General features: G+C 39.6%; 1 protein-coding gene across 1 annotated transcript in view; it reads right to left on the reverse strand.

Annotated features, from left to right (window-relative positions):
• Positions 1-13,877, reverse strand: part of LOC127575517 (contactin-associated protein-like 5) — a 611,376-nt gene that overhangs the window by 181,747 nt on the left and 415,752 nt on the right. Inside the window, exon 19 of the mRNA XM_052025454.1 lies at positions 8,697-8,921. Within this exon, the coding sequence (XP_051881414.1) occupies positions 8,697-8,921 (225 nt within the window). The remainder of the gene's footprint in view (positions 1-8,696; positions 8,922-13,877) is intronic.

A 13,877-nucleotide genomic window follows, 5' to 3' on the forward strand; every position in this document is an offset into this window, starting at 1 on the left:
TCAACCTCCACTAAATGTACCCAATGACTTTGCCTCTTCTCTCTTACTTTAAATCTATGTGCTCTAATTTTAGACACTCCTACCATGGGAAACCACCTCTGGCTATCTACCCTATCCATACATCTCAATTTTATATACCTCTATCTATCATGTTGCCTCTCAGCCTCCTTCGCTCCAGGGAAAACAGACCCAGCCTATCCAATCTCTCCTTGTAACTCAAGCTCTCCAATCCAGGCAACATTCTCGTGAACTTTTTATCTGCACACTGGCCAGCTTAGTGACATCCTTCCTGTAATGGGACAACCAAAACTGTACATAACACCAAGTACAATTGCCATGGGACTTTTTACATTGCTTAAGAAGAGCTATTTCTGCCAATCTCACTTCCCACGTCTTGGAGCTCATCCTTTGGGGCATAGTTCTTCAAGTGTTCCCCCAGATAACTTTTAAATCCTTTTAAGAAATGAGTTCCAAACCACTTTGCTAAAGTAATTATGTTTGGGAGAGGTGCACCGTAAATCAAAATAAAGAAAAAAAAACAAACTGCTGGAAGAACTCAGTGGGTCAAGCGGCATCTGAAACATCAGTCATCCCTTTGCCTCCACAGATGCTGTTTGACCTGCTGAGTTCCTCCAGCAGTTTTTGTTTTGTTCCAGATTCCAGCATCTGTAGTCTCTTGTGTCTCAAAGTCAAAATAAAGTTCTGATGTATAGTGTATCAGCTTGTATCCAATTACCCAAAACAGCTGAGACTTAAATGTATTCAACATAGAAAGAAGGAGATATTGGTGATGTGGCAACAGGAAAGTTGGAGAGTCAGTTCAGTCAAGTCAATATTGAAAGAATGCTGACACTATCTTAAACAAATGTCAAACGTATTGACTCGGTTTAGTTAGCTGACATCCAGGTCTGCCAGAGGCTTTGCAGATAGTTTCCAACATAAAAATAAAGAAAGAAGACCCTTAGCTCCACAGAGCATCACTGGAGGTTAGGGCTACAAGTCTTGAAGTAAAGAGCAACAGATAGCAATGTTGCCTGAAATACTCCCTCGAGGCCTTGAGGAAAATGCTGCTCAATGAAAAGCAAAGGAAAATCATCAGGACAGAAATAAGTGTTTGTAAAACTATGGCAATATACAGGAGCTAGTTTCTCCTTGAGCAAAGCTGATGTGTGAAGATCATTATTTCACAATGTTTATAGAAGGAAGGATGGCTATTTGAAATGTTGAGTCAATGCCAGCACTAGGCAACAACAATCCAGACAGTTTCACACAGGCTCTTCCTTAGTCCTGCATTCTTCTTTCTTTTCAAGTTTTTATCTAGCTCGCTTTCGAAAATCATGACTGAATCTGCCTCTGCTGTTACCCATGCCAATGCATTCCAGATCACAGCCAGTCATTGCTTGAAAAAGTTATTCCTCCTGTCATTTCCAGTTCTTTTGCAAAGAAGGAATCTTGATTCCAGATCCTCTTATTTGTGACCCTCATTCAAATTGACTCTGAATAGATCCTGATAGTCTTAGACACTTCTAATATCCCCTCTGAATCTTGTCTGTTCCAAGGAAAACAACTCCAGCTTCTCTAGTCTCTCCACATAACTGAAGTTCCATGTTCCTGGAATTCTTTTGGAACTCTTTCTCTTCTGCATCATCTTGAAGGAAATCCTATCTTTCCACAAGTATGGTGTCCAGCATTAGACAAAATACTCCAGTTGTAATCAAACTATTTCACCATGACTTCCTTGCTTTTACGCTCCATGCTTCTATTTGTAAATTCTTTTTAGAACGAGGGTGTAAAGTTTGCAATTTTCCACAAGTAAGACTGCATCTCTGCCCATGAACCTTACCTCCACCATTTCCTTTCCCCCATGTGTGGAACATAATGGCTAATACCTCCCTGATTTCCCACAGCATGTGGGCCAAAGGGCCTGTTCTGTGCTGTACTGTTCTATCTTCTCACTTCCCTTAGCAAGTGGGGATGTATCCCATCTGGACAGGGTGAGTTTCTCTCTTTAGACCCCCTTTCCTCCACTTTAACATCCAATATTTCAACTATATCTTCAAAGCCATGACTCAACAGTATCTCCTTCCCTGCTAAAGTCTGATGTATTCATTTACTACCTTAGCCACATCCTCTGCCACTATGAGTGGTTGAACTTTCTGGTTCCAATTTGGCCCCACCTCTCCTGTTCCTATCCATTTGATGTATATATTCTTGGATTTCTGAATTCCCTTTTGTTTTTTTATCAGGATACTGCCTGGATTACAGAGCATGTGCTTTCAGGAGAGGTTAGACAAACTTAGGTTGTTTTCTCTGGAGCAGCAGAGGCTGAGGAGAGACCTGATAGAAGTTTATAAGATTGAGAGGCATAGATAGGGTAATGAGCCAGTATCTTTCTCCCAGGGTGGAAATGTCTAATACTAGAGGGCATGCATTTAAAGTGAAAGGGGCTAAGTTCAAAGGAGATGTGCAGGGCAAGTTTTTTTTAAATAGTGTGGTGAGTGCCTGGAATGCACTGCCAGGGGTGGTGGTGGAGGCAAATATGATGGAGGTGTTTCAGAGACTCTTAGAGTACATGAATGTGCAGAGAATGGAGGGATACGTAGGCAGAAAGGATTAGTTTAGGTGTTTAATTACTAGTTTCATTAGTTTGACGTATCATCATGGGCTGAAGGGCCTGTTCCTGTGCTGAGGTCTTCTATGTTTGCCAATAATATTTTTTAATCAATCTCTTTTTGCCTCTCTGAGATCTTTATTCTTTAATGTCCCTCTGAAAATTCTGCAGGAAGCCTGGTTTCAATCACTTATCAATCTGATCTCTAGTCTGATGCCTTTTTTCTGTTTTATTTTACTTTTTATTACCTTTGTCATCCAGGGAGTTCAGGCTCTCTACCTTTCTCCCTTCTGGAAATGTCTGTTTCATGCCTGAACCAGCTCCTCTTTAAAGGCCTGTCAGTGCTTAACTACAGTTTTGCTTGTCAAGCTTGGATTCCAACTTACCCTGAGTTCTCATCCCATTGAATCTGGCTCTTTTCCAATAGACTGTTTACCTCAGAATGGTCCAAGCCCTTTTCAAAGCTATTCTAAACATTATGATACTATGATTGCTGATGCCTGAATGATCACTGCAGAAACTTTCTCCATTTTGCTTTCCTCCATGGCCAAGAAGCAAACCTATCAACACTTCTTTCCTGATTGGGCTTCCAATAAAATGCTCAACAAAGTTCTGCAAAACAACAAAAAAAATGCCACAGACAATCAGCCCCTTCATGTAAGTTATCAGTTGACGTTGTAAGTATTTAATGCTGCAGAACTGATCCATCCGACTGGTTACAGATTTCCAACCTGAAAATGATTTATTTTCTTCAACCTTCGGTTCATTAGCTGTTCCCTAATGATTAATATATTACCTCATTGCTATGAGCTCTTACCTTGGGCGGTCATCTTCAATATGACATCTTATTGAATGTCTTCTAGAAATAAAAGTACACTACGCTTCATCTACTTCCTAATTCCAAAATTTGCCTAAAAGACCTTATACCTTCTCTGCCCATAAACTAGGTACCAATATGCTACTGGCTCATTGACATATGGCCAGCTTCTAAGCAAAATCCATTAGATTGGCACCAGGAGGACAACAAACAATAGGAAGCAGTTGCAGATACACCTGCCTGGCCCCATAACTACAGAATCCCATATGACTAAGGCATTTCCTTGCCTCCTTGTTCCATGTTCTTCCTGCCCTTTCTGATGGTTACTCACTTGCTATCCTGAATTCTCTATATCTATTGAATATATATTCCAGGCAATTCACAGCCTCCCTAATAGAGAAGTAACTCCAACTACCTGTCTTTTGGAAATCTCGACCTTGAACTCAGTCAGGTGGATTTACTTCATTCACATGTGGTTCCCCAAGACACGTAAAATATCCTGAAGTTGCCGCATGGTGCAAGAATTGCAATAGTTTTCAACTGCCTGGATTGGAGATCATGTCCTATGAGGATAGGTTGAGTGAGCTAGGGCTTTTCTCTTTGGAGAGAAGGAGGATGAGAGGTGACTTGATAGAGGTGTACAAGGTGATAAGAGGCATAGATGATAAGTCAGACTTTTTCCCCAGAGTGAAAATGGCTCACATGAGGGGGCATAATTTTAAGGTGATTGGAGGAAGGTACAGAGGGGATGTCAAGGTAAGTTTTTTTTTTCACAGCGTTGTGGGTGTGTGGAACACACTGCCGGCAGAGGTGGTGGAGGCAGATACATTAGGGACATTTAAGAGACTTTTAGATAGCCACATGAATGATAGAAAAATGAAGGGCTATGTGGGAGGTAAGGGTTAGATAGATCTTGGAGCAGGATAAAATGTCAGGACAACATCGTGGACTGAAAGGCCTGTACTGTGCTGTAATGTTTTATGTTCTAACTGCCTGTCCCTGCTTTAAGAGGCCTTATACTTCTTCATGATTCCTCTTCTATAACTTGTTACCTTGATTGGACTTTCCGTATCTTTTTTACTTTTTGTTTCACAGTTGAACTATGTTTAAGTTAGTGATTAAATAATTGCTATTTTCTTATTAATTTAATCCTATATTTTTGCCCAAATACCAAGCATCACCTCTCCCCAGTCTTCACCAAATTCCACACCAAATTCTCATACTTTTGTACTCAGTGGAGTCTATACTTTACATGAAACATTGTGTGTTAGCAGAAACAAAGCAAATTCAGATTATCCAATCCCATGTTCTGAGCCAGTGAGAATTAACTAGAACTACCTGATCACCTGTGAGTCTGGCAAACAGCTTCTTTACCACTCTCAGAACATTCAAGAAGCATCCTGACAAGCACTTAAATCACAAGACATAGAAAGCTAAGAATCAAATGCTGGGAAATGGGAATAGTATAGATAAGTATAAGCACAATGGTTGGCATGGATACTGTGCGCCAAAGGGCCTGTTTCTGTGTTGTTCAACCCAATGACTTTATGATTCTATGACCACATTAACAACATAAATGAAACTGCAATGAAGGTTAAGAAATTCTAAAAGCAAAACTTAAGTAAATAGAACATGGAACAGTACAGCACAGTACAGGCCCTTCAGCCCACAATGTTGTGCTAACCTTTATATACCTACTCTATGATCAATCTAACCCTTCCCTCCTGCACACCCCATAACCCTCCATTTTTCTCACATCATATACCTATATGAGTGTCTTAAATGTCCCTACTGTATTAGCCTCTACCGCCACCTCAGCAGTATGTTCCAGTCACCCACCACTCTGTGTAAAACACCTAGTTCTGACATCTCCCCTAAACTTTCCTACACTGACCATAAAGTGATGTGCTCTGGTATTGGTCATTGCTGCCCTGGGGAAAAGGTACTGGCTGTCCACTTTATCTATGCTCTTCATAACCTTATGCATCTCCATCAGGTTGCCTTTCATCCTGCGTCACTCCAAAGAGGAAAGCCCTAGCTCGCTTAGCCTTTCCTTTAAATCTTAGAATAAAATAATCTTTCAAATTTCCTGTTACACAAGTGGCATAAGTGATGTTGGTTGATACCAATTAGAGAATTGCATCCTGTGACTAACTGTTCTTTGTGTTGCAACATTGTTCAGTGTAGAACATTTCAGAGTCTGCCTGTCTCTGTGGATAAGTGCCACAATAAGAATATTACCTGACACTGTGACCTTGCGCCTTATTGCACTGCACTTTCTCTGTAGCTGGGATGCTTTACTCTGTACTGTTACTGTTTTTACCTGTACTATATCAGTGTACTTTGTACTAACTCATTGGAACTGCACTGTGTAATGAATTGACCTGTATGATCAGTTTGTAAAACAAGCTTTTCACTGTACCTCGGTACAAGTGACAATAATAAACCAATACTTACTTTTATTTGATAAAGTACTATTGTTGCTATTCTGAGTTACTGACTATCTTCCATTTTTGGAGAAATACTGAAACATTCCCTGTGCACTAAATGTTTATTTGTTGTAGACATGACAGTAATTGTCTACAAGAAATTAATACCTTGTACTGGACATTGCTGTTCAGTCTTCAGCTTCTTCCCTTCCACCATCAGATTTCTGAATGGTCCATGAACACTACCTCACTATTCCTCTTTTGCACTCTTTATTTTTTTTGTAAGTTATAGTAATTTTTATGTCTTGCACTGTACTGCTGCCACAAAACAACAAATTTCACAACATATGTCAGTGACAACAAACCTGATTCTGATTCTGACCCCAACTTCCCAAGGAGTACAGGATGTAAATCTGATTCTGAATGGTTGCCTTCAATAAAGGATGTCCTGTTATTAGCTCTTGCCACAGAGTGGTGGAACTTACAGTAACAGAGACCCACAGACACCACACTGTCCTATACCCTGAGTAGAAGGTGTACTCTTTGGTACAAATTATCAAATTTTAAAAGAATTGTACAACAATGTGACTTTCTTATCAAGAAAACATCCACTTTGTCTGGAAAACAAGTTGCAAAATATTTTCCTGGACCCACTATATGAGGAAAAACTATGACCTGAATTTTCTGCAGATAATTTCAGCAGTTGTGCTTGCCAATCACCTACTCAGTAAGATTGTGGGTGCACAATGAGAAATTTATCAGGGCTAACTGATTGGGCCTTTTCCATTATAAGCTCAAGTATCCTCCATAAGGTTGCTTTGATCACCATTTAAGCCATGTCCCCAGGTTCGCAGGCAGTCAAGACTGTCTTAGCATAAACCCAATTATATCAAAAGCTATGTAAATGTTCTTGTATTTATCCTCACAGCTGTTTGAATGATCCAACACGACAAAGAAACAACAGGCAGATTTCTGGCATAGGTCCTGGGAAAATCATGGAATTTCATGCTAATTCAGTCCAACATCAGAACACAACTGGGAAATCCCCAGCAGTCAGTTTTGTGGAAATTCAGGACTACTATACTAGCACACAGTCATGGCATAGTTAAGGAGGTTAATGCAGGCTGTCTGCAAGGAAATTATGGCAGTTCTGTGGAAGATTCAGTTCGCTAAGTGAATACTAGAGGTAATAAAATTGCTGTTAATGAAACAAAGCAATGATATTCCTTCTTTGCATAGTGAACACAATGGATCTTTACATTTTCAACCCATACTCAAATTAACTGGAAAAGCAAACTCTCACTATCATGTAAAGATTTCATGTTTATCCTGCAAACTTTGAGAACTGATATGAAAAAAGCTTTCCCTTTCTGAAAGGGAATCTAACTTAACTGACATAATTGTTTTTGTCATCTGGTGTTAGCATGACATTTTGATAATCATTCTTGCTTCCACTGCAACTTTAAAGAAGCCATTTCTCTTCCATAACTCCAAACTTCCTTGGGGTTATCCTAGACGTTCACCCTATCTCTCGGGGCATCAGCCTGAAAATAATGCACTGGATCCAGATGATCTCCAGACTCAGATGTCAGCCTTGTATGGGGGAAAGCTCCATTGCTTTTTGTAGGACCACTGACATCAGGAGAACCCTCAGTAATGATGCCTGGGATGTCCTCAGTGGGAGTTCCCTGTTCTCCACTTTAGTGAGGATGCAGTCAATGACTGGAGGAAGGTAGATCAGGTGAGTGAAGGAATGTTGACAGGTTGTGTTGAGAGTGGTGGTTAGTGTGGTGAAATGAGGTGGGCGATTAGGTAATGTGGGAAAAGGAAAATTAATGTTGTACACCCTTGAGAAAAGTGAACCTTCAAAAAAAAATCATCTGGATTGTCTCCTTTGCATAGTTGGTAGGAGAGCCTAAAATGGGGATTGGCTGGGATTTCCTGACTGCAATATCAGCTTCAACCATGGTTCAATTGGTAGCAGTCTTGTTACTGGGTCAAGAGGTAGGTACACTAAGAATTATCAGATATTTCAGTACAGAAGGGGTGCTGCCCACTCAGTTGGCATTGATGTGTAGATATGCTATATCAATAGGTAGAAAAGGACAATTATGAGGATGGTAGAAAAAGCCTGAGAAGGTGTATAAGTTGTGGATGGGTAAGAGTATGGTACAGTGTACCCCTGCATTAAGGAGAGGTTGTATTCCTAGAAAACTGTCTGTATAGCAATTTGTGATAATGTGAACCTTGATTTTCCATTGAATTCCATGCTATAAATGGAGATGCATTCCTATTGGAAGATTTAGTGGTGCACGGTTTATAGGCAAGGGAATTCTAATTGTATTGTGGACAGAAGAGAAAGGGCTGTTGCTTAATTAACTAGAAATGGATGTTACATTGTTTTATAAAGTAATATTGTACAATTATCAATTGAAGATATTGCCTTGACAGTTTCCAAAGCAAATCCCTTAAGTGGCCTTCCACTGCAAACTGGCAGCCTATGATCGTTGTCCTTCGTAAACTTGTTCAGTTCTCTGTATACATCTTGTATTCATTTTCTTTTCACATAAATTCTGTCAGAATGCATTTTTATTCCATATCACAAACTTTTTGATAGTGATTTGTAAATTCTGTAAAGGGGGGAGTTTCCATTGCCTGGATTGCCATAACTTTAAGTTTTTTTTCATTTAAGACTGAGATGAAGAGGGATTTCTTCCCTCAAGAGTTATGAATCTTTGGAACCTTGTACCTCAAAACTGTGAATGCAAAGTCATTAATTATTACTTTTTTAGTACCATCTTATTCTAAGTAACACAAAGGGAATATTTGACAAACTTACCATTTTTGGACAGAGTCACGGCCAAATATTCCTCATTAAAAGAGCTGACGTAAAGAAGCATACATGGAGTGTGTATAGTTCGAAAACTGAATGCAATATTTTCTCTTAAAAAGGTGAGTTCTGAAGATGCAGCAGATGAAAGATCACTTAAATTCTTGGCAGAGGTGAAAGGTTCCTGTAACATGTATACCAATGATGTTCCAGGTTCAAATGCAGCAGAAATTTCTGAGAATAAAACAAAACACTCAATCAAAATTAATGAGGTTATTTTTATGTAACCTAAAATTACTTTATCTGACAGCAAGTTAGATGTAAATACAAAAGAAATAATCCATGGGGTTTGTCCAATTATGATCGGTATTTTTTAAATTTTTAATTAGTGGCTGTTCTACCCTAGATCACAACACACAGGCCTATCAAAAAAATGCTTCCATCTCGTTCCCCTATGTTGTCTGAAGGGACTTCAAATTCAACATTTTTAAAGTAACAGATATCCCAAAATTTAAAGGGAATGTGTGAGAGATGTGTGGAAGGGAGAAGACACTGAGGAGTAAACATGTCTCACTCATTTTGTGATCAGAAAAGCAAAAATAAGAAATGTTATGTGTATATTTGAATATGCTGTGTGAATGTGTGCACACATGTTTGTACAATTACCCTTTTAAAAGTGATAGTTGAGGAAATGACAAGTGAAGAAGCAAAATGACTTCAAATAATGTCAATGGACTCCTTTTAGGTAAAATACATGTGGAACAGTGCTTAAGACTGTAAAACTATTGAATGAACAGTAAATTTCACCTCAGCCTTCATGATCACCTCATGTCCTGAATCACCCTAACTCAACCATTTTTTTTATACTTATATACATGAAAGCAGTTCGATGTTCTGCATCCCACTAGGACCGTGGTGTCTGTCATTGTTTATCATGTCCATTAATGTGAAGTCTTGGTAATTATCAGAGGACATGAAAGTAAACTGGCCTTTATAAGGAAATCATTTAATGCATAAGGCAGAACAGGATCATTTTATTCAATTGATATGACAACATCACAAGTTTGAATAGGGTAGTGACATCAGGGGTAAAGCTGACCTTGGGAGCTAGTGCAAAGCAATTGGCAATTGTTCTTGCCTGATGCTGTTTTCCATTGAGCTAAGTGGGAGAGAAAACTATTCAGAGTGTCGAATTGGCTGCCAATATCACCCCAGGCAAATCTTATCCCATCTGCTCAACCCTGAAATTTGTAACAACCTTAGAATATTTTGTTCTATTTCATTGTAGTAATGCAATTGTAAGCTAGAATGGGTTTTAATAATTTAAGTGAACAATTTAAACCTTTAAATGTTGCAGGTTCTGACAAAGTAATCAATGGGACATTGCATTTTCTATCAGTTCATCAAATGAACACTTACTACATTCACTGGAAATACTAACTTCAGAGAGATTTCTAATGACTTTTTTGTTGAACTATTCCCATCTGCACTTCTGTATTGCTAATGAAGTGTCACACCCAACACTTGCATAGGTACAAAAAGGATCAAACACAAATGGTACTTTAACATAATCTAGAAACTATAAAGCATGATAAACATCTGCATAATATTAATTTACCATTTTAACAGGTATTAACTTGCTGGACAAGCATGCCGAAGCTTTAGAAATGCAGTGCTTCATGGACTTCTGCACATTTAGCACATGAATTTGTGAAAGATCAAATGACAAGTCATTGGCAATTACAAACCTTTATTCAAAATCATGGGGAGTGAAATAATGCAATGAGAAGCTTTGGCACCCTTATCAGTATCATCCTGCAGGATCATCCAGCTGATGTCGAAGAGCTTGAACAAGCTATGGCACCAACATCAAAGACTGGACATGATTAAAGCTGATAGAACAATGGTGGAGAATGTCCAGGAATAACATCAAAGTGACTGCTACATCAATGGAGTTCCAACAGTTGCTGTGGGCTTGGGGCTGAATTGACTTCATTAACCCATTTACTCCAATGCCTCAGTTAAACTTGTGAACTAAATTCAATCTATGAATCAGCATTTATCATGCCCACTTTGCGCAGCAACATCTTCAGGCTCATTGATTTATACCAGAAGTTATATCAGATTTTTTTCCTTGTGACTAACCCAGAGGAACACCATAAAAGATGTGCTGTGAACACAGAAAAGTATCTCCATCTGTAGTAACATAGTCCTTGCATATTATACAACCTTATTTATGACCCCATCTTTATTCTTACGATATTGTAGTAGCTCTCTCCATTTCAGAAGGTTTTGGGTTCAATCATTTTGTTTGAATTTTAAGTTTCTGCGGTTATATAGGGAGGGTTGGAATCTTACATTGTAACAATTTCATGGCCACAAATTTACAACATGAGCCCATATTATGGTTATGTATATATTGAAAGATGAGAGGAAGTAAAAGTAATTTAAATAAATTATAGTATGCATCACTTCAGAGAACATCTATTCAATTTCCTTCATAAGACAGGACATTGTAAATGCATTTCCTCAGATGTCGCCTTCATTGTGAAAATGGATTGGGAACTAATGAATGCAGAGAGGTTTTGTAAAGCAAAATGCCTGAAGCTACCTTAAGGCATTGTAGCTTCCTTTCCAATCTGTGCAAAATTATAATTGATAATAAAAGATCTATGTAACATAAATGCATCATGTTACTTTATATTTCGGAAGCAACAAATGAAGTTCTTGATAGGAAAATATTCAGAAATTATCTCTGTACTTCATATCATCAGGCACCATCAGCTCAGCAGCAATAAATTATTCATGTTATTGCTAATTGATGATTGTTGTAGCATTTGTAATATTAAACTAACCATTAATGCGACATGAACTTTTTTCCTGGGAATATGCTGATGAAAAACACGAGTGTGAATTTAATTATGTCTGCATGCAGATGGCTATGCAAACATAATGCTTTTTCACTCCTTATTTTCCAGTTGATACATAGATCAGAGACTTGCTGGAATATTGGTCTGAGTATTAACTACTAAAGGAGGACGGGTTAGGTTGAACTCATTGAGTCACAGAGCTGTACAGCACAGAAACAGACCCTTTGGCCCAACTCATCCATGCTAACTGTGATGTTTTTCTGTGCTAATCCCACTTGCCTGCAATAGGCCTGTGTCCTTCTCCTCCTCTCTTATCCAAGTCCCTGTCCAAATAGTTTCTAAGTGTTATAATTGGACCAGCCTTTTCCACCTCATCTGGCAGCTCATCCCATAAAGCCGCCACCCTCTGTGTGGAACAACTTATCCCTCAGATCTCCTTTAAATATCTCCCCTCTCACCTTAGACAATAACCTCACCTTAGACCTATGCCTTTAGTTTTAGACTGCCCTACCCTGAGCAGAAGAGTCTATCTACTCTCACTAAGCCCCTCATAGTCTTATAAAGGTCACCCCTCAGCCTCCTACAGACCAGTGAGTGGGCAGGCACGGTAGTGTAGCGGTTAGCATAACACTTTACAGCGCCAGTGACCTGGGTTCAATTCCTGCCACTGTCTAAGGAGTTTCTACATTTGCCTCGTGTCTGCACGGGTTTCCTCCGGGTGCTCGGGTTTTCTCCCACATTCCAAAGATGTATGGCTTAGGAAGTTGGCAAGCTATGTTGGCACCAGATGTGTGGCAACACTTGCAGGCTGCCCCCAGAACACTACGCAAAAGATGCACTTCACTGTGTGTTTTGATGTACATGCGACTAATAAAGATACCTTATAAAAACAGCTTAATATCTAATATCCATTAGAGTCAGAGTTATACAGCATGGAAACAGGCCCTTTGGCCCAATTCATTCATGCCGACCGGGGTGCTTTCCTAAGTTAGTCCCATTTGCCTGTATTTGACCCATTTCCTCTAAACCTTTCTTATCCATGAACCTGCCCAAAAGTCTTTTAAATATTGTAATTGTACCCGCTTCTACCACTTCGTCTGGCAGCTTGTTCCATATACACACTACTGTCTGTGTGGAAAAACTTGCTTCTCAGGTCCACTTTAAATCTTTCCCCTCTCACCTTAAACCTATGCCCTCTAGTTTTAGACTCCCCTATCCTAGAAAAAAGACTGGCCATCCACCTTATCTATGCCTCTCATGATTTTACAAACCTCTATAAGGTCACCCCTCAGCCTCCTTCGCTCCAGGGAAAATAATTCCCAGCCTATCCAGTCTCTCCTCATAACTCAAGCTGTTCAGTCCTGACAATATCCTTGCGAACCTTTTCTGCACCATCTCTAGCTTAATCACATTTCCCATATAATGGCGAGCAGAACTGCATGTAATATTGCAGGTGGGGTGTCACCAACAATTTGTACAGCTGTAACATGATGTCCCAACCTTTCTACTCAGTGTCTCATCTGATGAAGGCAAGCATGCCATTCACCTTCTTCACCACTTTGCCCACCTGTGTTGCTACTTTCAGGGATCTATGTATTTGCACCCCCAGATCTCTCTGTTCTACAGCACTTCCCAGGGCCCAGTCATTTATTGTGTAAGTCCTGCCCTGGTTTAACTTCCCAAAGTTCATCACTTTGCACTTGTCTGAGTTAAGTTCCATTCCTCTGCCCACTCATGGTGGATGGGTTTTTCATACTTTGAAAAGCCAGGCAGGTGAATGGAGACAAGATGGTCCAAATTCATCAGGTCAATATCCTTATAGCACTGCCAATGGACTTGGGGGGAAAGGAACTGAACTGGAATTGAAATTGGAATTGGTTTATTATTGTCACTTGTACCGAGGTACAGTGAAAAACTTGTCTTGCATCCCGTTCATACAGATCAATTCATTACACAGTGCATTGAGGTAGTACAGGGTAAAAATAAGGTGCAAGGTCATAATGAGGTCATAACAAGGAAGCAGAAGCAGGTGGATTTACTTTCTATCTCCAGCTACCCTGGAATGCCCTACACCACTAATCCTCTGCCTCATGATCTACTCGTTCTCTGCAACCTCAATATCAGACTACCAAAGCACTCTCCACCCCAGTCTCCCCAAACACCAACATTTCCCTCATTATGTGGGGTTCCTGATGACCATCAGATCCACCTTAATCATTATCATACACTTATCATTATTATCAGATGTACCCCAACCTCCATCACAATTAGAATCCCTTGATGATGAGGACTCATGCTCGCAATTTGAACACTCACGTGA

The sequence above is a fragment of the Pristis pectinata genome, chromosome 1, assembly GCF_009764475.1.
Source record: "Pristis pectinata isolate sPriPec2 chromosome 1, sPriPec2.1.pri, whole genome shotgun sequence".
Classification (NCBI taxonomy): Eukaryota; Metazoa; Chordata; class Chondrichthyes; order Rhinopristiformes; family Pristidae; genus Pristis; species Pristis pectinata.